The sequence below is a fragment of the Typopeltis vanoorti genome, chromosome 15 (assembly GCF_054136105.1).
Source record: "Typopeltis vanoorti isolate ZY-2024b chromosome 15, IOZ_Tvanoo_1.0, whole genome shotgun sequence".
Lineage (NCBI taxonomy): Eukaryota > Metazoa > Arthropoda > Arachnida > Uropygi > Thelyphonidae > Typopeltis > Typopeltis vanoorti.
Genome location: NC_143563.1, coordinates 45490675 through 45516920, shown reverse-complemented (window position 1 = coordinate 45516920; position 26246 = coordinate 45490675). Strand labels below are relative to the sequence as shown.

At 37.0% G+C, this 26246-nt stretch overlaps 1 protein-coding gene across 2 annotated transcripts in view; it reads left to right on the top strand.

Moving 5' to 3' along the window:
* LOC150098729 (complement factor H-like) overlaps window positions 1-26246 on the top strand; it is a 601741-nt gene that overhangs the window by 395027 nt on the left and 180468 nt on the right. For both annotated transcript variants that reach the window (XM_090405340.1, XM_090405339.1), the window contains exon 14: window positions 5776-6303. In XM_090405340.1, the coding sequence (XP_090261466.1) occupies window positions 5776-6303 (528 nt within the window). The remainder of the gene's footprint in view (window positions 1-5775; window positions 6304-26246) is intronic.

Below are 26246 nucleotides of genomic sequence, written 5' to 3'. Positions count from 1 at the left end.
GTGAAAGCTCTCACACAGAACTGTGAGTCAATCACAGATTGTCTGTTGGTGTAATGAGTGCAGCTAGTGTGAATGAGTTTAAGAGAAGGTACGACAGCTGGTGTGGGTGATGTGTGGCCTCCCAAAATGAGTCTTTGACTCCCTGAAGGTCTAATAATAATAATATTTTGTATGGATTGAAATGCTGCAAAGTGGGTAGAAATATAAGGAATGATGTTGATACATATAGACGGGCTTTGGTGTTGTTGGTTATTTATAGCACTACTATGCACTGTAAGCAACATGAATAGATAAAAAAAAATGTAACTCACTTATTGAACTTAATAATATTTACTAGTTTTCTACCTAGCATCTTTAGAACACAAATTACAACTGTGACAAGCGCACAGCCCAACTAGATCACTGTAGAAACAATTCAAATTACAATTGTATAAGAACTGATGGCCTAATACCGTGCCCTATTGTGACCAGATAACTATAAAGTTAATTTTCAGAAGTCAGGCTATTTGGTCCCAGAATGATCACCTTCCAGATCTTTGGTAAATTAATGCAGCCACACTTCTTGAGATTGCAGGAATGCTTCATAGCTGATGCTGATTCTAAAAATAGCCAAATCCTAGTCTTCAATTTACACTAACTTTGGAGACTGGTAGATTGGGTAACATCCACTTTGAAGAACACAAAAATTACATCTCTAAATACCTACATAGTATGTCAAGACTGGAAGACCATGCTCTGGATGCTCTCTCTCATCCAGGATTAAATGAAAGAAGACATCTTTACTACATAGAATTTGCTATAGATCTGAGAGACTATATTTAGAATTAGCATCAGATATGAAGCATTCCCCCAACCTCAACAAATATGGCTGCAATAATTTACCAAAGATTTGGAAGACATTAATTCTGCATGAAATAGCAACTGAGTGATTGGATTGCAATGCTATCATTATCTGGTTATCTGGCCACCAGATGGTGCGGTGTTAGGACATCAGTTCTTTTTCAATTACAAGTTGAATTTTTTCTACAATGATCTAGTTGAACCCTGTACTTGTTACAGTTGTAATTTGTACTCGGAAGATGCTGCATAGAAAACTGAAGAAACATTAGTAAAATTCAGTAAATTAATCCTATTTTTTTATATCTTGGTTATATCAAGAAGCACTGTTATGATTATTATTATTTTTATTCCCAGACCTCATGGAGTCGAAGAGTCATTGCAGGATGTCCCCATGTCATACACCTAGCTCATCAATACCATGGCTTAAAACAGTCACATTCTTTGTAGTTACCACCCTCTTAGGCACTGCATTCCAATCATTCACCACTCTCCATGCAAAAAATCTTCTTTTCATTCCTTTGCTCATGCCCTCCTTACACAGTTTCTAGAAATTACCTCGTTTTCTCCCCATCTCTCATCATTCTATGATGAGAGATGGGGAGAAAACATCATTCATCATTATATAACAAATTAACACTCTTCAGTGTTAATTTGTTAAGCATTCCTTACCAACTTATACATCTCTATCATCACCCCCCTCTCCTCCTCTCCACTAGACTCTGTAAATTGCATCTTCTCAACCTTTCTTCATACTCAACATTCTAGAGACTACAAGCCGCCTTAGGCAATTGCCTCTGGATCCTTTCCAATATCTCTTCATCCTTTTGAAAACCAGATGACCTGATTTGTGCACAGTAGTCCATATGTAACCTAATCACAGCCTTATACAATGGAACCTGAATCTCCTTATTTTACAAATCAGTGTCCTCTGAATCAGTGCCAGAATTCATTGCATTGTCCTTACAATTTTAGCAATGTGTCCTCTAAATTTTAGACCCTATGCACCATCACACCAAGATATCTTATTTCCTCTGTGTCTTCTAGTATATTCACTCTCCTCAATAACCTCCTGATATCCACCCTTACATTCTCATTATGTCATTTGTCCTCACAACCACCACTAATTCTCTATTTCATTTCAAATTTTAAAATCTTACACTTTTGCAACACTGAACTGATAATCCCAACTTGTGCCCATTCAGTCTGTCTATTCAAGTCTTCTTTGTTTAAAGCCACAACATTTGCTATACTTCTCATAGTTCTTCCCAACTTTGCATCATCTGCACTCAACTGAATATCCCCATTCAAACCTTCTCCAATATGATTAACATACAAATTAAAATGTAATGGCCCTAAAACACTAGTGAATTTCCTCTTCTTGGATATTGCTTCACATACACAACTTGCTAATACTTATCAAACAGCTAATCTCCAGTCCAGTGCACTAATCTAATATCCAACCCCATCCATTCTAGTTTAGCTGTCAGTTTATCATGTAGCAATCTATCTTTGATAGATTTGTAAAATCTAAGTAGACTATGTTTATTGCTCTCCCTTATCTAATGTACCCCTTACAAATTACTGAAATATGACCTTCCTTTAGCAAATCCATTTGTCCATCAAAGAGAATACTACTGTCATCAACCCAATTCTGGGTCCTGGTTCTAACTAACTTCTCCATCACTTTAACCACAACACCTAACATACAAATTGGCCTATAATTTGAAGGTTGAGTTCTGTTGCCTTCCTATGAAGCAGTACAATCTTTCACTCCTTCTACTCCTTTTGAACTTGGCCCAGCTTAATATTCATATTAAACAAGTATGCCAAGGCAGATGTCATATCCCTCAACACAAATGGTGATATATCATCAAGTTTGCTCAGTCCTCCATATACCTTTTGTTCACTCACATTTGGTCTCTCCTCCTCCCCCATTCCATTGCGCTCAAACTTTTCATTATTTCACATTCATAAGAATGAAATACCTTTATGAACCGCTCATTTAATATCTCAACCATAATATATCCCATCAGCAGTCATCCTTTTACTATTTTCTTCAACTGATGTCAGCCTTCCATAATCATGCTTTTTTCTGCTTTTTTGGCATCATTAACTAACCACTTCTCATAATGTATCTTTGATACTCTTACCAACCAAGTTACTCTACTTTTCTGTTCTTTTACTTCTCAAAGAACTGATTATTACAACTCATCTTATGTTACTTCCATAATACATTCTTCCTCTGTATTGCATGTTTAATCTCTGCATTCATCCATTTCCACTTACCTTATTTAACTTTCTGACCCTCTTCTAGTTGAAGTAATGTCATTCTTGAATATCCCCTAAGTGGCATTAATCTCCTTTTGCCCAACTGATCATTCCACGTGACAGCTGTAAGCTATCTTCTGAGGTTTTCATAATCACTAGTCCTGTATTACCATATATATCCTTTCCTCACAGAAGTTCTAATATGGCTTGCAGCCACCCAGGTAATCTTCATGGGCACTTTCAAAACTGGAGGGAGATTTAACGCCTTATTTATAATAACACCCTCTGAAGAGATATCAAATTCAATACCCTCAATCCTTGTGTATCCTCCATTACATACTGCCTGAGGTAGTTGTCCCTGAAAAACTCAAGAAATTCATTGTTTTTACTTCCACATGCTACCTCTTCATTCCGATCTATGCTGCATAATTAAAATCATCCATAATGATGAACCTTTTCCTATTTACTTAGTTAATCTGCTTAAATATTTCATGGTCACTATCCTGCACATTACCCGGTCTACACCAACATCATATTACATATTTCATTCTATTCACCTCTATCCCACACTATACTGCCTCAAAACGCTACCACTATTTCCCCCTTGTATCTCTGCTTTGTATGGACATAACTCCTTTCCTATTATCAATAGTACTCCACCATCTTTTTTTTTTATGTTTTCTAAATCTTCATGAAAAATATATCCTTCCATCTCTGTTCCTGTCAGGGTGTTATCCTTATTCCAACAATTGTTGGATGAATGAACTCAAGCATTGCAATAGTTTTGTTCCTTTTGTTTCTAATGCTTCTAGTATTTGTATACAAGCAGTTCATTTCTGGATCTATAACAAGTTTCATTGATACCACTTATTAGATGTGACCTCTCCATGCCTTCCTTGAGCTATTCCTCTCTCTCATTACCCATCCCGGTACTCTCTTCAAACCAAACTATTTCCCCTCTACATCTGATGCTTTCTCATTCCTTTTTTCTCTTCTTATACTTTCCTTTCTTCTTTAGGGATCAGCCTTTCTAATGTTGTATTCTACGGTCCACCCTCATTCTCTCCATTGTCTGTCTAACACACTTGTTCTCATTCTCTACAATCATGCTACCCACTTCTCAATTCATAAAGCACCACTTCAATGCTTTTCCACATTGCATCTTACATGCTCAGATCCATTCTATGCACTCATTACTCGCCCTTCCAGCATCAACCTTTACAAATGACTTGAACCAAAACCATTCAAATGTAGTCCATCACTCTTATATAATTCCATTTTTCCTTCAAACTCATCTCACACATTCACAAACTGCAATCCTTTCTCTTCACACATTTCTGCTAATATATCATTCATAATTTGCAGGCAAAAAATACTGTTGTTGGTGTCGATGGGTTGTAGATGGCATAGCTGGTATTTGGAGAATTAAGTAGTAGAGGAGATGGTGAAATGTATGTAGCAGAGTAGAGTAGAGTAGGGTGTCCTCTCACAATGAGTCCTTGAACCCCTTGGAGACGTCATGTTGTAATAGTAATAATCTTTGCTCTCTACCTCATCTCATTGCTGTCATACCTGAGTAACACACTGAGTACCTTTCCTACCTCCCTATTATCTTTGATTCTTCTCAGCAAGCTCCTGATATTCAATCTAGCAGTCTCCTTGTTCCCAGTCAAGTCATTTCTTCCTACTGCCACTACCAACTGTTTTGCTTTCTTACTCCTGATATCCAATGCCGCAATCATTTTATTCATTTTACCTCCCAGAAAATAAATTTTGTGCACTTTTCATTCCTATGCCTCTAATAATCAAATCCCCATACAATGCCACTCATGACTCTTTTGTTACCTCTTTCATTTGGATATCATCCATTTTTAGTCTTTTTCACTCATCCATATCTATATATATCTACAATTCTCTTTATTTCGCTCTGCATCTGTTTCATTTCTTGCCTCATTCTTACCAACCCAGCTTTCAAATCTTGCATCATTTTTTTCACTATCATTCTCTCTCTCTCTCTCTCTCTCTCTCTCTCTCCCCTATTTTAACTGTCATTTACACATGGTTTTTCACTGTCAGCCCCCACATCACCTTATTGTTACTTGCACTCTGCCTTTTATCATCATTATTGCACACTTTTGTGCACTTTTTGTATGGTCAGTCACACTGTTTCTGTCGCCATCAGTTTCACATGCTTTCTTAACATTCACACAATCTTCCAAGATATCCATTTTCACTTATGTGTTCAAGTACAGTTCTGAATGATGCTAATGTCAGATTCTTCCAAGAAGATTTAATTAGACTTTTAGTTCAGATAGACAAATGGATTTCAATTTTAATACTAATACTAATTTATTACTAATACTAATTTATTAATACAGAAGGGGATCACAGGTAGAATTCCAGGATTGGTGAGTGCAAGTTTTAAACAAAACGTGATGGGTGAGTAGAATGCATTACTGGATTATATTGTGATTGGTAACAGAATGAAAAATATGATTCTATATGATAATTATTTTGCTAGTTGAGTGAGATCTCCTATGAGAAGTCTGTTGACTTCATTGCAGCATTTTACTGTTTCTTAATTTTCTAAGAGAAATGTAATGTTTTGTGTTCAAAAATAATTTCATTAGTATGAATTAAAGTGACTTTAATTTTTTTTTTTTTTAGATCAAAGCAATCCTGTATTTCCAGTGACAGAATCTACCATAAGCAAAAATACAGACCTACATACAGAGATTACTGATGGTCCAGATATTGATTTGCATAATACTCTTAAACCTGCATTTACTATTGGTGAAATTTCTTCTAATTTCACATCTTCATTACCTTTGGAACCATCATCTATTCATGTATCAAATAACAGTGGAGATGGAATACATACAGTGGTAGAACCAGATATTCTTCTAGAAGTTTCAACAGAAAATGCTACTAGTTCAGTTTATGAGGAAGATTTAAATGAAACATCATCATCATCATCTTATAAAAACTGCACATTTTTATTAAGTGATAAATATCTTATAGCATTTTATGATGACCATCGTCTTAAGATTAATAACACAGTTCCTCATAGTTCTGTACTTCATCTCCAGTGTTTACCATTTGGTGTTCGATATTTGGAAGATGATCAGCAGATAAAGTGTGTTAATGGTTCATGGGAACCAAAAAAGTTTCCTTTGTGTAAATTTCCAGAAAAAGGTAATTAATACCATCCATCCTTGTTAAATAGATTTTTTGTAGAAAAGATAAAAAAACTGTTAATTATACTTGACCATAAATTATATCCTTGTTTTCATCCTTATTTTACCCAAGCATTAGTAAATAAAAGTTTACTCAAACTTGTCAAAATTTCTTATCAAGTATATTTTAATCAAATAAAATAAAATAAAAACTTTTTAGGCAATAATTATAAACATTACTATTACATAAGGCAAGCAGTAGATAAAAAATAGACATATAATCTTTATCATCCATCTATTCATTGAACATCAACAGATGCCATATGGTCACTCAGATACTCGGTGACATACCACACCAATCTTCTCCAGGTGCATCATTTTCTGGAGGCTTCAACTCTCTGGAGTGAAGAGGAAAAAATATACTGTCAATAAGATGGATGGATGGTGTTTCTGGAGTGACTAATCTGCTCCTTCTTCCTTTTTCCAGGAACTTTACCTTCTATTGCTATTTTGAGAAGTCTTCCTTCCATCAGTTTAATCCGTCCAAAGTATTTCAACTTTCTTCTGTCAATATCCTTAATCTTTATCTGCTATATTAGTAGTATGAAGTAAAGATTGAAGTCTCCAAATATATATATATAAACATACATATACATACACATATCTTATATGATTGTCCTATTATCTTCACTGTCTTCAGCAAATTTATTATTAGTATATAGGTATCTCAGTGGAGTCAGACAACTCATCGCAGGAGATTCACAATAATAATAATTATTATTATTATTATCCCAAGACTTCATGGAGTCAAAGACTCATCTGGGAGGTCCTTTTATCACACACACAGCTCATCATACCATGTCTTAAACACACTCAAACTCCTTGCAGACACCACACTCTCAGGCAAGGCATTCCAATCATTCACAACTCTGCACGAAAAAAACCTGCCTGTCACTTTCCTACTCACACCCTCTTTATACAGTTTCCAGGAATGACCTCTGGTTCTCCCCCGATCTCCCTCTATTTTCTGTAGAACTTCTCCAGCATTGATCCTATAACAACCCCTTACCAAATTGTAGGTCTCTATCATATCTCCCCCTCTTCCTCCTCTCCACCAGACTCTGCAAATTACATCTTCTCAATCTTTCCTCATACTCTACATTCCAGAGGTCAGAAACTACCTTAGTCAGTTGCCTTTGGACCCCTTTTCAACATCTCTTCATCCTTCTGAAAACCAGGTGACCAAATGTGGGCACAATAGTCCATGTGTGGCCTAATCAAAACCTTATACAACAGAACAACAATCTCCCTACTTCTACATGTCAATGTCCTCTGCATCATTCCCAGAAGCCTTTGTGTTGTCTTCACAATTTTGGCTATATGTCTCCTAAATTTCTCCTTATCCACTATCACCCTCAGATCTCTTATTTCCTCCACCTCCAACAATATATTCTCACCAAGCATAGTTACTATTCACATAGTAACTACCATATCTTGACTTAAGCTAATTAGGGTGCTCACCAGCTAACTCTAGTAGTCCTTTTCACTCATTAAATGCTTTCCAAGTAAAAAATGTAGTCTGTACACCCTTACCTAACTTCCAGAGATGATCCCTAGTTTTCTAAGGCTACCATGAACAATAACTCTCCAGTCCAATCTATTGGCAGCCAGGTTATTTAAACTTCTGTAAGAGTTCAGACCACTTATACTCTTGATGTTTTCTATCCATTTCCTTCTAGGTGTTCCTGGTGGGTTTTCATGTAACGAGGCCACTTTTTTTTTTTTATTTGGGGGACTGAAATGAATATATATCCAGGGCCCCTTGCCCCCCCCTCCTTTGGGTGCACCACTGATCCCACCTTAAATCATTCCTTATATCATTTAGATAGAAATTGAACAGTAGTGGGTCTAGTACAGAACCTTGAGGCACTCTTTGATTTTGTGCAACCATATACTACTCCACCTGTCTTTTAGCCCCCCCCCCCCCCATTTCATCCATGCCATCAGTTTCATGTTTGTTCCCATTTACTTCAACTTATGCAATCATTTTCAACATGATGCATTAATCTGCCAAACGCCTTTACAAAGTTCAGAAGCATCATGGTGTAGTCATTTCTCTTATCTAATTCTCCTCTCACTCTATGATAAAATTTGCATAAATTATCAACGCATGACCTACTTTTTTTTTATCGCAATGCTGCCCACCATACAGTACCATATTCCTATCCACCCATTCTTGAATTTTACCAATAATCAACTTTTTCAATATCTTAACCGTCATGTTTGAGGAACATTCTATAATTTGCTGCTTCTGTCTTGGAGCCACATTTATTATTATTAGTAGTAGTAGTATTATTATTATGGGAAAATTCAGGGAGTCCTTAGACTCATCGAGGGAGGCCCCAAATCATATTCATCACAGCTATTCGACATTCATACAGTATCTATCATACCTTGCCTTAAACTCATTCACTGTCACAGCATCCACCACAGACTCTGGCAGCCCATTCCACTCATTCACCACTCTAAAAGTAAAGAACCCAGCTCTAACCCTTACTAACCACACTTTTGCCCAGTTTCCATGGATGTCCCCTAGTCCTCCCACAACCAGCCCTGTTCTCAAAAATATCTTCTAAATTAATTTTATAGAAACCCTTCAGTAATTTGAATGTCTCAATCATATCTCCCCTCCTCTGCCTATCAACCAATTTTTGCAACCCACGAATTCTCAACATGTTCTCATAAGGTTCATTCCACAGACCTGCTATCATCTTGGTCACTTGCCTTTGGATCCTTCCACGATCCTCCCCATGAAGAAGAAACCTAGGTGACCAAATCTGGGCACAATAGTCGAGATGGGGTCTTATCAAGGCTCAATACAGAGGAACAATAACCTGCTTGTCAACGTATTCTTCAGCAACCGAGTGATTTGATGAGCTGATTTGGCCACTTTTGCAGTGTGTCCCCCCTAAACTTCAACTCCTTATCCACCAACACTCCTAAATTTCATGCCTCATCAATTTCCTGGAGTACAGTTCCACCAATGTAGTAAACTGCTGCTAATCTTTTCACCCCAAAATGGACCTTACATTTTGCCACATTAGATTGACATCCATTCTCCTTAGCCCAGACCTCCAATCTATCCAAATCATCTTGCAAAATTTTGACATCATCTGCATTCACTATTTCCCTACCCAACTTTGCATCATCCACAAACAAATGAACTGTTCCTCTCAGATCCTTTCCTATATCATTAATGAACAAATTAAACAGCAGTGGTCCAAGAACAGATCCTTGTGGTACACCACTAGTCTCAGGCCGTCTTGTGGACTCTACTCCTGAATAAACCACTCTCTGATATCTCTCCATCAACCACCCTCCTATCCATCTCACCAACCCTTTATCCATTCCCATATGCTGCAATTTACTGATTAGAATTTCATGTGGTATCCTGTCAAAGGCCTTAGCAAGGTCCAGTAGAATCACTGTAAACTCATTATCCTTATCCAGTTCAGCCATCACTGTGTTATAATACATGAATAAGTTACTGAGGCATGACCCACCTTTCACAAAACCATGCTGTCTCCGATACAATATCCCATTTTCATCTATCCAATCTTGTATTTTCCTCTTGACTATTTTCTCCAAGACCTTAATAATGATTTATGTACTATACCTTTATGTAATGGAACTATCTTATCCTTTTTCCATTCCCTTGCAACCTTGCCAGAGCTGAGATTAAACAACTTTGTTAGAGACACAGCCAGTTCTCTTGTACATTCTAAACATATGCCAACATGCCATCCACTCCAATTGCTGTTTCCATTGATAGTTTACAATATGCAGAATTCCTCTAGTTCATAGTAAGTCAACTACTTCTTCTGTTTTTGTTATCTTCCTGCAATTGGAATTCATTAAATTTAGCCTTCCATAATCATTCTCTTAATCGCTAGAGCAGAAACACTCTTTAGAATTTATTATTATTATTATTACATGACACCTCCAGGGAGTCTGAGGACTCATCGAAGGAGGGCATCTACTCTACAACTTTCTGTCTCCACCAATCAGTCAATCAACAACTAACTACAACTACACCAATGCCATCTACTGTCCACTATCACCACCACTACTATTTCCACAGACAATCACAAACATCCATGCCCACAGTGGGATTCGAACCTGCAGCCCGGATCTCTTTAGCTGGAGAGTTTTTTTATGCTCACCACTCGCTATGCTAGCTAAACAGTCAATTTCTTTGGCTGTTTAGTTAATATTTTTTCATAATCTGATTTAGCCTTTCTTACCATACTAGTCACTCCTCTTGCCTGCACTTTGTTTCCCTATGAGCATGCTGGTCACTTTTTTTTTATTCCCTGCAATTTTTTTTTTGTAGCTCTTGCTTTATATCACTACAACTTCACTTAACCCCAACTAGTTTATCCTTCTGAATCTGGGTATGCAGTCTTGATACCACTTCCCTCAAACAATCCCTAACCACTTCCCATGCACTAATTGATATTCATTCTCTGTAGCTTCTTATGTCATGGCAGTGTTCCTAGCTGCCTTCTAAGTTTGTCACAATCAACCACTTTGCAGTTCCATATGAACCCTTTCCTTGATGGAGAATTCCACATGTTTGGCACCTCCCCCCCTCTCCCAGAACAAGACTGCATGATCACTTTCCTTAGTCAGTGATTGTGCAGTTGCTGGGTTATTCTATTACTAGATCCAGCACTCTCCAAACTTTGCTCTCCTCCATCATGCACAATTTTAGGTAATTATTCTGAATTAACTGTATAAATTCAGTTTCCATCTTATCATGTGCCCTTTCTTTCCTCCAGTCTATATCCCAATAGTTAAAGTCCATGTAATAATTGCTCAGCCCTCACTCATGCATATCTGCTGGTGCATGACATCATCTTTCTGTGTATCCCTACTCTATAGCACAAACCAACAATATATTTTGTCCAGTTGATCTTTATCACACACCAAATAGCTTTCTGTGAATCATCTTCCTCAGACCTAAAATCCTCCCTAATTTTTGTTTTTGTCAATTGTACTTCTTCTTCTTTCACCCCTTCTCCTGTCCTAGCCCTTCCTTCGCTTGAAAGTAACAATGGAACTGTTTACATTCTTATCCTGTAAATATATCATCTTCTGTAAACCAGGTCTCACTTATGCTGATAACTTTTATCCAAATCAAGTGATGCTGATAATTTTTACCCAGGAAGAGCGGACCAAAGCCAAACACTCTTCCCCTTTATTTCTAATGCTTCTGGCATTTGTATACATTCATTTCAACATACCTTTGGATCCACAGTGATTACCATTGCATGATGTAATTACCAACCCATTCAGATTCCAAATTCACGAAACTGTATTGACCATTGCATAATCATTTCTGCACTTGGACTCATTTATTGTAAGGGTGGCTGGATCCACACTTCACTGCATTAACACTTCTAATTTCTCTGACTCACCCTTCCAACCTTTTACTGGACAACAACACTTTCTCCAAACATGTAACTTCAAACCATTCAAATAAGACTGTTCAGACATATACAAGTCCTTTAGTCCATCAAATTCACTTCATTCATCTGTGAAGCACATGCGCGCACGCACACACACACACACACACACACACACACACACACACACACACACACACACACACACACACACACACACACACACACACACACATCATTCCCCATGCATAATCCTCATTGACTTATTAGCAATCATGGCTCTTCTTCTCAGTTCAGTCCTATCATAGGAGACTCATAATCTCTATGCTCTCCCTTCTGGCAACTCTTTTATATCTTCTCTTATTGAATTTATTTTTTATATTGATCCCACCCACAAAAAGTTATTTGCTAACCTATAGTACATTTTGTGCAGTGGGTGGGCTAAGGAATTTTTCTATATTTTTATCAATTTTTATATATATATATATATATATATATATATATTGTATTTTTTAATTTATTTTTGCACAGTCGGAAACCATTCTGTAGAGACAAAACATGGAACTTTTTCGAGCTGCTTCAGGCCTGAAATGCCTTCACACCAAGCATTGAAATTCATCTCCCACATAAAGACAATCACAAACATCCATGTTGATGGTGGGATTCGAATTCACAGCTTGTTGGTTGGAGGGTAGGTATGCTAACCACTTGGGCAACAAGGCAACCAGTAATCAATGCTTTGACTATTACATACATCCCACTATTACATACATGCAATGTGCATACAAAGTGCCTTAAACTTCATTGACTGTTTCCACAGACCCTGAGATAATGCATTCCACTCATCAGCCACTCACCATACAAAAAAAAAAAAAAAAACTGATCCTCATGTTCTACTCATGCATGCCTTCCACAGATGGCCTCTTCTTCTACCCCTGTCTCCATCCATTCTATGAAAAATTTCTTCCATATTTAACATGTAGCAAAGCCACCTACTAACTTATGTGTCTATATCATATCATCTCTCCGTTTTCTCTTTCTCCTCTTCACAAGATTCTACAAATGGCATTCCCACAGTTTGCCTTTATACACAGCTTTCCAGAGAATCAACACCACATAATATGTTTTGGTTAGTAAGTGATGAATGAGTGAAGTGCATTGCCAGAGTCAGCTGAAAGTACTTTGTCTGTCAATGAATTGAAAAAGAGGTGTAATAGATATTGTGTGGATAGTTTCAGTGTTCTGCAATGCAGCTTCAAGACTCCATGGAAGTGTCTGTATAGTTATAATAATAATAATTAGTCAATCTTCTCTAGACCCTCTTCAGTATATCCTCATTCCCTTGAAAACCAGAAAACCAGATTTGCACCTAGCAATCCCTATGTGATTTGATGAATGTTTTATTCAATGGAACCATAACCTCTATACTTCTGTATTTCAGGGTCCTTCTGATCATTGATAAAAGCCATTGCAACATCCTCACAGTTTTTAAAATGTAGTCTTCCCCCCACCTCTCAACCATTCCTCCCAGATCCTTCATCTCTTTCAAAATTTCCCCCACAATTTGTATACTCTGCATCTTTGCCCATCAAATTTCAAAGCCTTAATCTTGCTAAAACAAGAGAAGCAGCTTCCCAGCACTTCTTTTCAGCACAACTTCAAACACACTGATTCTGCTTCTCCATTTATTCCTTTTACCTCTGTTCCAAAGAACAGAGGTAAAAGGAATTTTTATAAGAGGTAAAAGAAACACTTTACAAGTCTTCCTTGTAAAGTGTTTCAAAAGAACTACAATATCCAACCCTTAAAGAAAGAGGTCATCAGATTTTTTTATTATTACTATTATCATATGACATCTCAATGGAGTCTGGAGACTTGTCATGGGAGACCACACTAACTTTTATACACACAAAACTTATCATACCCCTCTCTCTCTCTCTTTCTAAACTCATTTGCTATAAGGGCACTCACAACTAATTTTGACATTCCACTTGACTCATTCAGCAGTCTCCGTCCAAAAAATTTAGTCCACACCCTTACTAATCACAATTTTACACAAATTTCATGGATAACCCTTAGTTATCTCACTGTTTCTCATGTATCGAAAAATTTCTTTTGTACCAATTTTATAAAATTCCTTTAATATCTTATGAGTTTCTATCATGTCTTGTCTTTTCTGCCTATCAACTAAAATTTGTAATCCACACACCATCAATCTATTCATCTCTTTCTCTGATCTATTCACACATCTATTCACTCATCTCTGAATCCTCCCTACCACCTCCTGATTCCCCCCCCCCCCCAAAATATAAGTGGCCAAATCTATGGCAGTCAAGATGTTGCCAAATCATATCCTCAATAAAGAGGGAAAATAACTTCCTTATCTTTATTTGTTAGCATGTTTTTCAACATTCAAGTGATCTTCTGAGCTATTTTACCAACTTTTACAGTATGCCCATGAAACTTCAGTTCTCTATCCACCATTGCTGTCAAATCCCTAACTCCACCATGAAACTGGTGGAGTTAGGGATTTGGTACCATCATTGTGATACACATATAAAAGGTATGTAACCTTTTCAACCAAAGTGCATAACCTTACATTTTGCAACATTAAATTGACAATCATTATACTTAGCCAACAGTGCCAATTTATTTAAAACATCTTGCAGGATATCTACATTGCCATGATGAATGATTTGAACATAACAGTGTATCGAAATTCCATTGTCAGAGGATTGGTTAATGAAAGAGAACATAATGTCTGCTAGAATGAGCAAGATAATTCATACTTTGGATATGAGCAGGAAGCAAGCACGATAATTAATGGTGGTTGCGGGAACCAATGAGTGGACACAAGGAGAATGCAAGAACAGACATCAGGGGGTTATTGAGGAGAGTGAAAGATAACAGTAGTTATACTGTTATCTTTCCCATGGAAAGGTTGCCGAGGTATGACAATGATGAGTTGAGATGGAGAGCCAGAATCATGAATGGTATGCTGGTAGAGCTCTGTGAGGAGAAGGGAGTGCAGTTTAAGAATATATGGCTTGTATTTGAGGAAAGAATAGAATTATACAGATGCAGCCGATTTCATTGAATGACTCACTCCAAAGTCATTGAATGACTTTGGAGTGAGTAACCTGGAGAAACTGTTGCTACATGGAAATGCAGTGTGTGATTCAAGCAAGAAATCAGAAGTAAGAGATGAAGTGAAAGATCAGACAACAGAAATAGTAGTAGTGTAAGAGATGAAGAGAGAGAACAGGAATGCAAGAGGAACAGAGAAAGAGGCGGAGCCTGGGGGGAACATGGAGAAATGGCATAGGGAGAGTGGAAGTAGTAGGGAATGTATGAGGGTGGTCTGAAAAGTTCTTGGCCTAACAATGAAAAAACAAATTTATAATTTCAAAATTATTTTTATTTTTATTTTTCAACATAATCTCCCTTAAGACTAATACATTTATTCTAGTGATGCTCCAGCACCATTATCCTGTTCCTGTAGTGGTTCTCAGTAAGATCTGCAAAATACCCCTCTACAGCTGCAATCACCTCTTGATTCAAAGAAAAAAATGCTGACCAGCAATAAAGAGTTGTAGTTTTTGGGAAGAGATAGAAGTCAGAGAGAGCCAAATCTGGGGAATAAGGTGATGTTTCAACAATTCATAGTGTGGATCCCGTAATTTTCCCATTGCCAAAACACCTTTGTGGCTAGGTGCAGTGTCCTCCTGATGAAAGATAATTTTTTTCTTCTGCAAATCGGGTCTTTTCTCATGAATTTTTTTGTCTAGTCTGGTTAAAAGATTGGAATAATATTCCCTGGTTATTGTTTTACCCTTTTCAAGATAATTAATAAACAAAATGCCTTTAGCATCCCAAAACACCGATGCCATGAGCTTTCCTGCTGATGGAACCAACATGGCCTTCTTTGGCCCTGAAGAACCGGCTTCTGCCCACTGTTTTGACTGCTGTTTGGATTCTGGTGTGTAAGGGTGAATCCAAGTGTCATCCATAGTAATAAATTGATACACAAAATCAGTTTTATTCTTGTTAAAACGCTCCAAGCACTGTTCAGAGATTTTCATGCGAGTGTGTTTTTGATCTGCTGTGAGCAAGCATGCACCCATCTTGTGCAAAGCTTTTTCATTTTCATTTCTTCATGCAAAATAAATCCTACACATTCTTTTGAAATGCATATAGTCTTAGCAATTTCACGCACTTTGACTTGTCGGTCATCCAATACCATATCATGCAATTGATCAATGATTTCTGGTGTTGTTACACTTTTTGGACGTCCTTCACGTGGACCATCTTCAAGGCTGGTATGGCCACGTTTAAACTTGGCAGCCCATTTCTTAATTGTCGAAAACGAAGGAGAAGAGTGCCCATAAACTTTTATGAACTTTGAATAAATTTCAAAGTTCGTAAATGAATAAATGAAGAAATTTGGAGTTAAACCTTCTTTTATAAAGAATTTTATAACCGCATGATACTCAATTTTATCCATTTCTATTGATACAGACACACTTTTGCGTCAGACAGCTATATAAAACAAACTACTTGATAGAATGACTTGCAATTTCACATGGATGCTTATGACAGATGTACCAACTTAGAAAAAAAAAAAATTGTGCTGATAGTGTTGCCATATATGGTCGAGGCCAAAACTTTTCCAACCACTCACATATGTGTGAATATGATCATCATTGTAAAGAAATAAATTAGGATATGAGTGGGGTAGTCAAGACTAAACGGATATATGGGATAAGTTTTGATAAAGGTGATTGGACAAGAGCAAGTGTGGTGGGGAAACCCAACCAAGAAGTGGCTTGTGTAGGACTGGTTATAGACTTAAAAGTGAACTGTTGCATTTATTTACAACAGTCAAGATTATCACAAATAAGTGACGTTAAATTGATTCATGGATTGAGTGATTCACCCCAAAATCCTTAAAATAAGTGAAACATGGTTGATTGAAGATGATATCCTAAAGCAATAGAATGGTAATGTAAAATGATTTTCATGAAGATAGAAAGAACAAGAACAGAGATGTAGTGCTACATATGATAGCAGGGGAATTATGTCCGCACAACGTAGACATGAAAGAGGGGAAATAGAGACAGTGATTTCCAGACAGTGTTGTGTGAGGTCAGAGAATGTGGAAGGTGGTAATGAAGAAATATTACTATTATTATTTTTATTATTACAGGCAACTCCATGGAGTCCTTAGACTCATCGAGGGAGGCCCAACATCATGTCGAGAACAACTATTCAACTTTCACACAGTATCTATCATACTTCAAACTCATTTACAGTCATGGCACCCAGAACAGACTCTGGCAGCTTATTCCACTCATTTACCACTCTCCAAGTAAAAAACCTAGCTCTAACACCCTTGCTAACCACACTCTTACCAAGCTTCCATGGATGGCCCCTAGTCCTCCCACTACCAGTCCTATTCTCAAAAATATCATCTGAATTAATCTTATAGAAACCCTTCAGTAATTTGAATTCTCAATCATATCACCCCTTTTCCGCCTATCAACCAATTTCTGCAGCCCACAAATCTTCAATCTGTTCTCATAAAGTTCATTCCATAGTCCTGCTATTATCTTGGCCACTCGTCTCTGGATCCTCTCCACCTCCTCTCCATCAAGAAGAAACCCTGGCACCCATATCTGGGGTTTCCCACAGTAGGGTCTAAATGGGGTCTTATCAAGGCTCGATACAGAGGGACAACAACCTGTTTGTCTCTGCTCGTTAAAGTGTTTTTCAGCAACCAAGTGATTTGATGAGCTGATTTTGCCACTTTTGCGATGTGTCCCCTAAACTTCAACTTCCTGTCCACCAACACTCCCAAATCCCTGGCCTCTTCAATCTCCTGGACTAATCGCCTGTGACAAGTGGTCACATTTATCACAGGCCGTCTTTTGGACTCTATTCCTGAATAAACCACTCTCTGATATCTCTCTATCAACCACCCTCCTATCCGTCTCACTAACCCTATATCCATTCTCATATGTTGCAGTTTACTGATTAGAATTCCATGTGGTATCCTGTCAAAGGCTTTAGCAAGGTCCAGTAGAATCACTGTAAACCCGTTACCCTTATTCAATTCAGCCGTCACTGTGTTATAGAAGGTGAGCAAGTTACTGAGACATGATCTACACATCACAAAACAATGCTGGCCCCGATACAATATCCCATTTTCATCTATCCAATCTTATATTTTCCTTTTGACTATTTTCTTCAAGACCTTAGCAAGAATTCCTGATATGCTGATCGGGCGGTAATTTTCAACAGCAGTCTTGGAACCTCCTTGTTGTAGTGGAACTATTTTCCCCTCTTTCCACCCCCTTGGGACTAACCCAGACCTGAGACTCAAATTAAACAAAATGGTCAAAGGCACTAACAATTCTTTAGCCGCTTCTTGTACGACACGAGCTGGTATACCATCCAATCCCGCAGATGAATTCACTTCATTCACCACAATTTCCGTATAAGCTGTTTGTTCTTCCATTTCTGCAATGTCTCCACCTGGATGATATATGTACTGTTGCAAAATGCTCACTCGTAATTCTACTATATCAACTGATTCGGTTACCTCCCTACCATCAGTATTCTTTAAATCAATCTGCCGTATACATTTTTTCTTTTACTTGCAACATAAAAAAACTGTTTGGAATTCTCTTTAGCTTGCATGGAAAATGTTCTTTCATAATCCACTTTTGCTTTTCTTACCACACTTGTTACCCATCTTCCCTGGGCTTTATACTGTACATGTGCTTGGAGGTCACCTTTCTCCTTAAATTCCCTCCACAGTTGTTTCTTTTTTTGCAGCTCAAGCTTAATGGTGTTATTCATCCATTTAATCCCACTTGATTTATTATTCGGACTCTAGGTATACAATCAGCCATTGCCTCCTGGAAACACTTCTTTCTGTTTGCAGGAGGCAAATATCCCATTTTTAAATTTTTTAAATATCCCATTTTTAAATTCGACACCTTTAGCCACCTCCCAAGTCAAGACCCTATGATCACTCTCACCAATTGGTGGCAATGTGGTAGCTTTGGCTCCAATAATACTCCTCCCCCCATTTTATTCTCCCTGTCACTCCTGAACACACTATACCCCTCACATTCAATCCCACTAACTATATCATCTTCAGTCAGCTATGTTTCACTAATGCCAATAACCCATGGTCTGGAAGTGCCAACCAAGGCCAAAAATTCTTCCTTTTTGTTCCTAATACTCCTAGCATTAGTATACATGAATTGCAGATGCCCATTAGTCCCATCTCTACCTTGATGCCTTATACTAACTATCCTATTCTGATTTGTTGTCCTTATTTGCTCAGGCATATTATACTTATTCATACACTCAACTGCCTCCCTAAGGTCTGCATATCTACCCTCCCCACCTCTTAATAAATCTAGTTTCCCTGTTTCTGCACATCCACTTCATTCAACAACAGTTTTTCAAGTCTCCTTATATAAGGAATTTGGGTTATTGAACAAGAGAAGGGTGATTATTGTGGTAATTTTAATAATGGTGGTATAGATAGCATTTGAGGATAAGGAAAATAAATTTCTCTTGTTCTTGGGAGACAACTTTCTTAGGCAGTATGTAAAGGAGGGCTGCACATGAGGATTGAAAGTTTTGATTTGATCCTTTTATCAGAGAATGTGATTGTGAGTGGAGTTTCACACTTGACTCCAGTTGTTGAGAGGAATCACTCAGATTGTGGCTAGCCATGTGAAGACTTATCCGAAGAAAAGATATAAGTAGAAGTACAAGGCTGGTGGTTATGACAAGCCTTAACTCCGCATTCCTTTAACTCCAGAATCTTAACTCCACATTTCATGCTATAGCAAGGAATGAGGAGTTAAGTGGTAGGAAATAAATGATGCTTGGGACTGATAAAGAAAGACATAACCTCATCAATGTGTGAATACATTTCAAAGATTAAAAAGCTGAATAAGGTACGTGTAAAATGGATGAATGAGGGGATTAAGCATGAAACTGGGAGGATGAAGGCACTTTAGAGGCAACACAAGATGAATAATGGTAATAATCAGCTGCGCAAAGAGTATAAAGAGCAGGCTAAGAGAGTGACTTATTTGGTAAGGACAACAGAAATTAGCAAATCAGGCTAAGAAAAACACTCTGAAGTTGTTTTTTTTTTTTTTTTTTGATATGTAGTGAATACAAAGAAGAAAGATTGTGGTAAGATGACGTTAATACATGAAAGTGGGAGATTTACAAATCTCCCACTCTTTCATCCTCTATCAGTGCAGAGGACATAGATAAGGTATTCAGTGAGCAGTTCATCAGGATGTTTCATCCTCAGTATGAAATCAGAAGATTAAGTATAAAGAATGACATGATAAAGACTTAATTTGAGTGAACAGGAAGGTATATAAGGAGTTAAGCAAGCTAGGTATCATTGAGGCAATAGCAATGATATATCACTATGTGTCTTAAGGGAATGTTCCAAGGAGTTAGCATCAATCTTGGTCTATCAGTTTAACAAGTCTTGTAACAGTACAAGTCCCAAAAGAATTGAAGGAAAAATTGTTCCATTTCACAAAACTGGTGATGGTGAGGAAATCACAACCATTAAGAGGCTTGAGTAGGACTGGTTATAGACCTAAAAATGAACTGCTGTGTTTATTTATAAATGCCAGAAGTATCGGAAATAAGGGAAGTGAAATGGTTTTATTGATTGACTTTATTTTAACAAAAATAATTGGAATAAGTGAAATATGGTTGAATGAAGATGATATCATGATTGGGTTAGAAATGGAAGGATACAGTATTTTTTGCAAGGATAGAAAAGACAAGTAGGAAGTATGAGTGCTGCTGATGATAGCATGGCAATTATGTCTGCATAAAGTAGACATGAAAGAGGGAAATGGTGACAATGATTATGAGACAGTGTGATGTAAAGTTGAGGTTAACAGGAAGATATATTTAGTTGGATGGTGCTCTAGGCCAGAGAATGTGGAGGTCATGATGAAATGTACAAACAACTTGGATTAGTGAATAAAGAAAGGGAAATTATTATGGACATTTTAATTTGTCAGTATAGATTGGAATAAAAAGATAGCATTTGGAAATAAGAAAAATGAATTTCTCCTGTTCTTGAAAGATAACTATCTGAGGCAGCATTTAAAGAAGGGCATATGATGATTGAGAATTTTAGATCTGATCATTTCATCAGAGGATGTAATTGTGAGTAGAGTTTTGTACTTTCCTCTGGTGGTGAGAATGATGATGAAGTGATCGCCTGTGTTGTGGCTATCCATATGAAGACTTCTGTGAGGAAAGGATATATGCAAAACTACAATACTGGTGATTATGACATGCTTAGGAGACAGCTTGGAGCTATAGCATGGAATAAGAATTTGAGAAGTAAGGAAATAAATGCTGCTTGGAACTTACAAAGAAATACATAATAGCATTGATGTGTGAATGTATTCTGAAGGTCAAAATGCTGAATAAGGTAAGGTAAGGGTAAAATGGATGAATGAAGAGCAAGATAAATCAAAAGCAAAAGAAATCAAGATAAAGAAGGCATTTTGGAGGCAGTACAAGATGAATAATGATAATAATCAGTTACGTGAAAAGTATAAGGAACAACCAGGAGTGACTCAGTATGGACAAGAAAAGAGCAGTATGAGACAAAAATTGGCAAATCAGGCAAATAAAAAATCCTAGAGAATTTTTTTAAATATGTAGCAAGTAGAAGGAAAAATGATTTATGTAAGATGATGTTAATGGATAAAAATAATAGCATTGTAACTGCTGCAGAAGACATTGTTGAGGTATTCAATGATCAATATATAAGGATGTTTCATCCTCATCAAGATGAAATTATAAGAGACGTAAGTGTAGAGGACATGGGAGGGGATGACTTAATTGCAAGCAAGCAAAAGGCATTTGAGGAAATAAATAACCTTGATGTCAATAAGATGATAGGATTTAATGGCATATTACCACATATCTTAAGTGAATGTTCCAGGGAAATGGCAGTAGCATAGGCATGCTTGTTTAATAAGTCTCACAACAGCTCATGTTCCAAGGGAGTGGAAAGAAGGTAAATTTCCACTGCATTAAGGTGATGATAAGGATGTGGCTACAAATTATAGGCCAGTCTGTATATCTGGAGTTAAGTGAAGAGATTGGTGAGAAGTAGGATACAGAAATGTGTTGATTATAAGCAGTATTCTATGTGGTTATCAGCATGGATTTCTTAAATGGAAATCATGTTTTCTAACTTACTTATGCACTACGGGGGTGGTCCAAAAAGTTCTCGACCTTAACCATAGATGGATTCACTATCAGCACAATTTTTTTTTCTAAGTTGGTACATCTGTCATAAGCATCCATGTGAAATTTCAAGTCATTCTATCAAGTAGTTTGTTTTATACAGCTGTCTGAAGCAACACTTTTGCTTTTATCCCTTGCTTTTATCCCTTGAAATGGATAAAATTGAGTTTCGTGCGGTTATAAAATTCTTTGTAAAAGAAGGTTTAACGGCAAAAGAAATTCATTTAAAGTTTATTAAAGTTTATGGGCACTCGTCTCCTTCATTTTCAACAATTAAGAAATGGGCTGCTGAGTTTAAACATGGCTGTACCAACCTTGAAGATGATCCAAGCGAGGGACATCCAAAAAGTGTAACAACACCAGAAATCATTGATCAAGTGCACGATATGGTATTGGATTTTTTTTTTTTTTTTTAAATAATGAAACTTGTGGTGAGATCATAATTAAAAGAAACACATGTATTAACCACAGTGAAAATTATTTAATTGTAATATTTCATCCTAAGTATCTTAGGACATCATCAGTACAGTAGTTTAAACAATAATAGGAATAACATACAGTTAGGGTGCATGATTACAATAGAATCTCATTAAACGTGCGTAACGTGTTACAGAAGTAAAAAAAAAAAAAAAGTCAGTTTTTGACAGTTGAATGTCTTTCATTTTTGTGTGAAACTCTGTAGAATTTCACACAAAATACAGTCAGTCCGTCATAGACTGTATCTGCAGTCCAACTTACAAATTATCAAGATTCTTATCTAACCTTCTCTGTCCTCAAATAGGCCACTCAGCCTCTTCAATCAAAATTTCTACAGAATTTCACTCAAAAATGAAAGACATTCAACTGTCAAAAACTGACTTGTTAATCAGCTTCAACATTGTCTCCCTCTTCATGAACATTCCCCATAAAGAAACAATAGAATTACTAACTCAAAAATTTCCGTCTGATTTAGTTGAATTGTTCAAGTTTGTTATTGTATCAGGTTACTTCACCTGGAAAGGTCAAATTTACAAGCAAGAAGAAGGAACAGCAATGGGATCTCCTTTATCATCAAACCTAGCAAACTTGTTTCTAGAACACCTTGAGGAAAAAATGTTCACTTTTGAACCCAAACCAAAAATTTGGTTAAGATATGTCGACGACATATTTGCAGCCTGGGATCATCCCGAACATGAATTACAACTGTTTCTAGATAAAATTAATCTCCTTCATCATCACATCAACTTTACATTAGAAAAAGAATCTCCACGGGTATCTCCTTTTTGGATTTACACATCCAAAGAAAAGAAGATGGTTCCATCGCCACGTCCGTCTTTCGCAAGCCTACATTCTCAGGTCGCTACATTCACAATTCTTCTGCTCATCATCCGGCAGCCCATTTCTTAATTGTTGAAAATGAAGGAGAAGGGTGCCCATAAACTTTAATGCTCAGAAATCTGGCATTATTAAATCACTAGTTTCCAGAGCACACAAATTCTGCTCCTCTGAAGAATCTTTAAACCAAGAATTAGAAGTAATCAAAAATACAGCCATCCTAAATGGATATAATCCTAAAACAACTCAAAAAATCATCAATCACTTTTCCACACATCAAACCAGACAGGAAGAAGTCCATAGGATTACTATACCTTACATCGAAGGCATCTCCGAACGTCTTTCTAAAATTATGAATACAATTTTGCCACTACTTACAAACCTATCAACCAAATTTACAACTTGTTACCTTCTCCTAAGGACAAACTCTCACCTCTGATGTTGCCTGGCGTTTATGAGATTCCATGCTCATGCAAATTGTCTTACTTTGGACAGACAGGTAGGTCTGTTCAGAAATGCATCTCAGAACATCAAGACCACATTCGTGTTTTTAAACCGCATAAATCTGGCCTCTTTCAACACGGAATTGAAAATCCAAACCATACGATCCATTGGGAAAAGTCTAAACTTTTACATAGATCTTTATATAAACATGAACGTTTATATAAAGAAAGTTCTGAAGCTCTACTATACAGACCAAATTTAAACCGCAACAACGTTCTTACTTTTGATAAAGTATGGAAAATTGTCATACAAAATTGTGTTAAATAATTATTATTAGTTTTTTTTTTTTTTTTTTTTAACTTCTGTAACACGTTATGCACGTTTAATGAGATTCTATTGTAATCATGCACCCTAACTGTATGTTATTCCTATTATTGTATTATTGTTTAAACTGATGATGTCCTAAGATACTTAGGATGAAATATTTACAATTAAATAATTTTCACTGTGATTAATATGTGTGTTTCTTTTAATTATGGTATTGGATTACTGGCGAGTCAAAGTGCATGAAATTGTTGAGACTATAGGCATTCAAAAGAATATGTAGGATATATTTTGCATGAAGAATTGCATATAACAAAACTTTGTGCAAGATGGGTGCTGCACTTGCTCACAGCAGATCAAAAACGCACTCACATGAAAATCTCTGAACAGTGCTTGTAGCATTTTAACAAGAATAAAACTGATTTTGTACATAGATTTATTACTATGGATGAGACTTGGATTCACCATTACACACCAGAATCTAAACAGCAATCGAAACAGTGGACAGAAGCGAATTGTTCAGCGGCAAAGAAGACAGAGTTGATTCCATCAGCAGAAAGGTCATGGCATCGGTATTTTGGGATGCTTGGTTTATTAATTATCTTGTAAAAGGTAAAACAATAGCCGGGGAATATTATTCCAATCTTTTAACCAGACTAGATGAAAAAATTCTTGAGAAAAGACCCAGTTTGCAGAAGAAAAAATCATCTTTCATCTTTTATCGGGACAGTGCACCTACCCACAAAGGTGCTTTGGCAATGGGAAAATTAAAGGATCTGCACTATGAATTGTTGGAACATTCACTCTATTCCCCAGATTTGGCTCCCTCTGACTTCTATTTCTTTCCAAAACTAAAACTCTTCCTCGTTTGTCAGCATGTTTCTTTGAATCATGAGGTGATTGCAGCTGTAGAGGGGTATTTTGCGGATCTTACTGAGAACCACTACGGGACAGGATAATGGCTCTGGAGCATTGCTATAATAAATGTATTAATCTTAAGGAAGATTATGTTGAAAAATAAAAATAATTTTGAAATTATAAATTTATTTTTTCATTGTTAGGATGAGAACTTTTGAGACCACCCTTATGTAACAAGGTGACAAATGTCTTGGACAAGGGAGATCCATATACAGTCGTGCACTTGAATTTTACAAAAACGTTTGATAGGTTCCCACATGACAAAGTATTAAATAAATTGAAACAGATGGGATTGGATAAAAGATCTCTGAGTTGGATCAGTGACTGGCTGTCACATAGGTATCAGAAAGTTGTCTATGGAGGTGAGGTATACCGAAAGAGAAAGGTCACTAGTGGTGTACAGCAAGAGTCAGTTTTGGGACCACTGTTGTTCAATTTGTATATTAATGATATTGGGATGGGTTTAACTGGTGATATGCAGATGATGCAAAATTGGGACAGATCAATGCAGAGTCGACAGCGGTTATGACATTACAGGAGGACTTGAGTAGACTGCATGAATGGGCAGGTAAGTGGATCTATCAGTTCAATGTTATCTGGGAGTGGTGGTGGTAGATAAGAACCTGAAATTCAGTGGTACATTGCACAAGTTGTGAAGACATTACATTGAATAATGGCAATGATTTGGAGAACCCTGATATGCCGAAATAAAGAGGTTATGATGCCATTGCATAAGGCCTTGATCAAGCCTCATATAGATTATTGCACAGATTTGGTCAGAGGTCCTTGAGTAGACTATGAAGACAGATTGAGTGAATGAAATTTCAAAGCCTCATGAATAGAGGAGGAGTAGAAGGTTGGATATGATTGAGACATATAAGCTAGTTAGGGGGTTGTTATCAAGTTAACACAGAAGAGATTTTTCTTAGAATGGGAGAGGGAGCCGTAGAACAAGAGGCCACCCCTGGAAACTGTATTAAGCGAGTTTGAGCATAGGAATGGGAAGTAGGTTTTTTAAATGGAGACTGGTTACTGAATGGAATGTGTTGCCTGAGTGTATTGTGAACCGAAATGTAGACACATCGAAACAGTTTAATATATTGTTGGATGAGTTTCGTGTGTGATAGTGTGTTCCTCTCAAATGAGTCTCTGACTCCATGGAGGT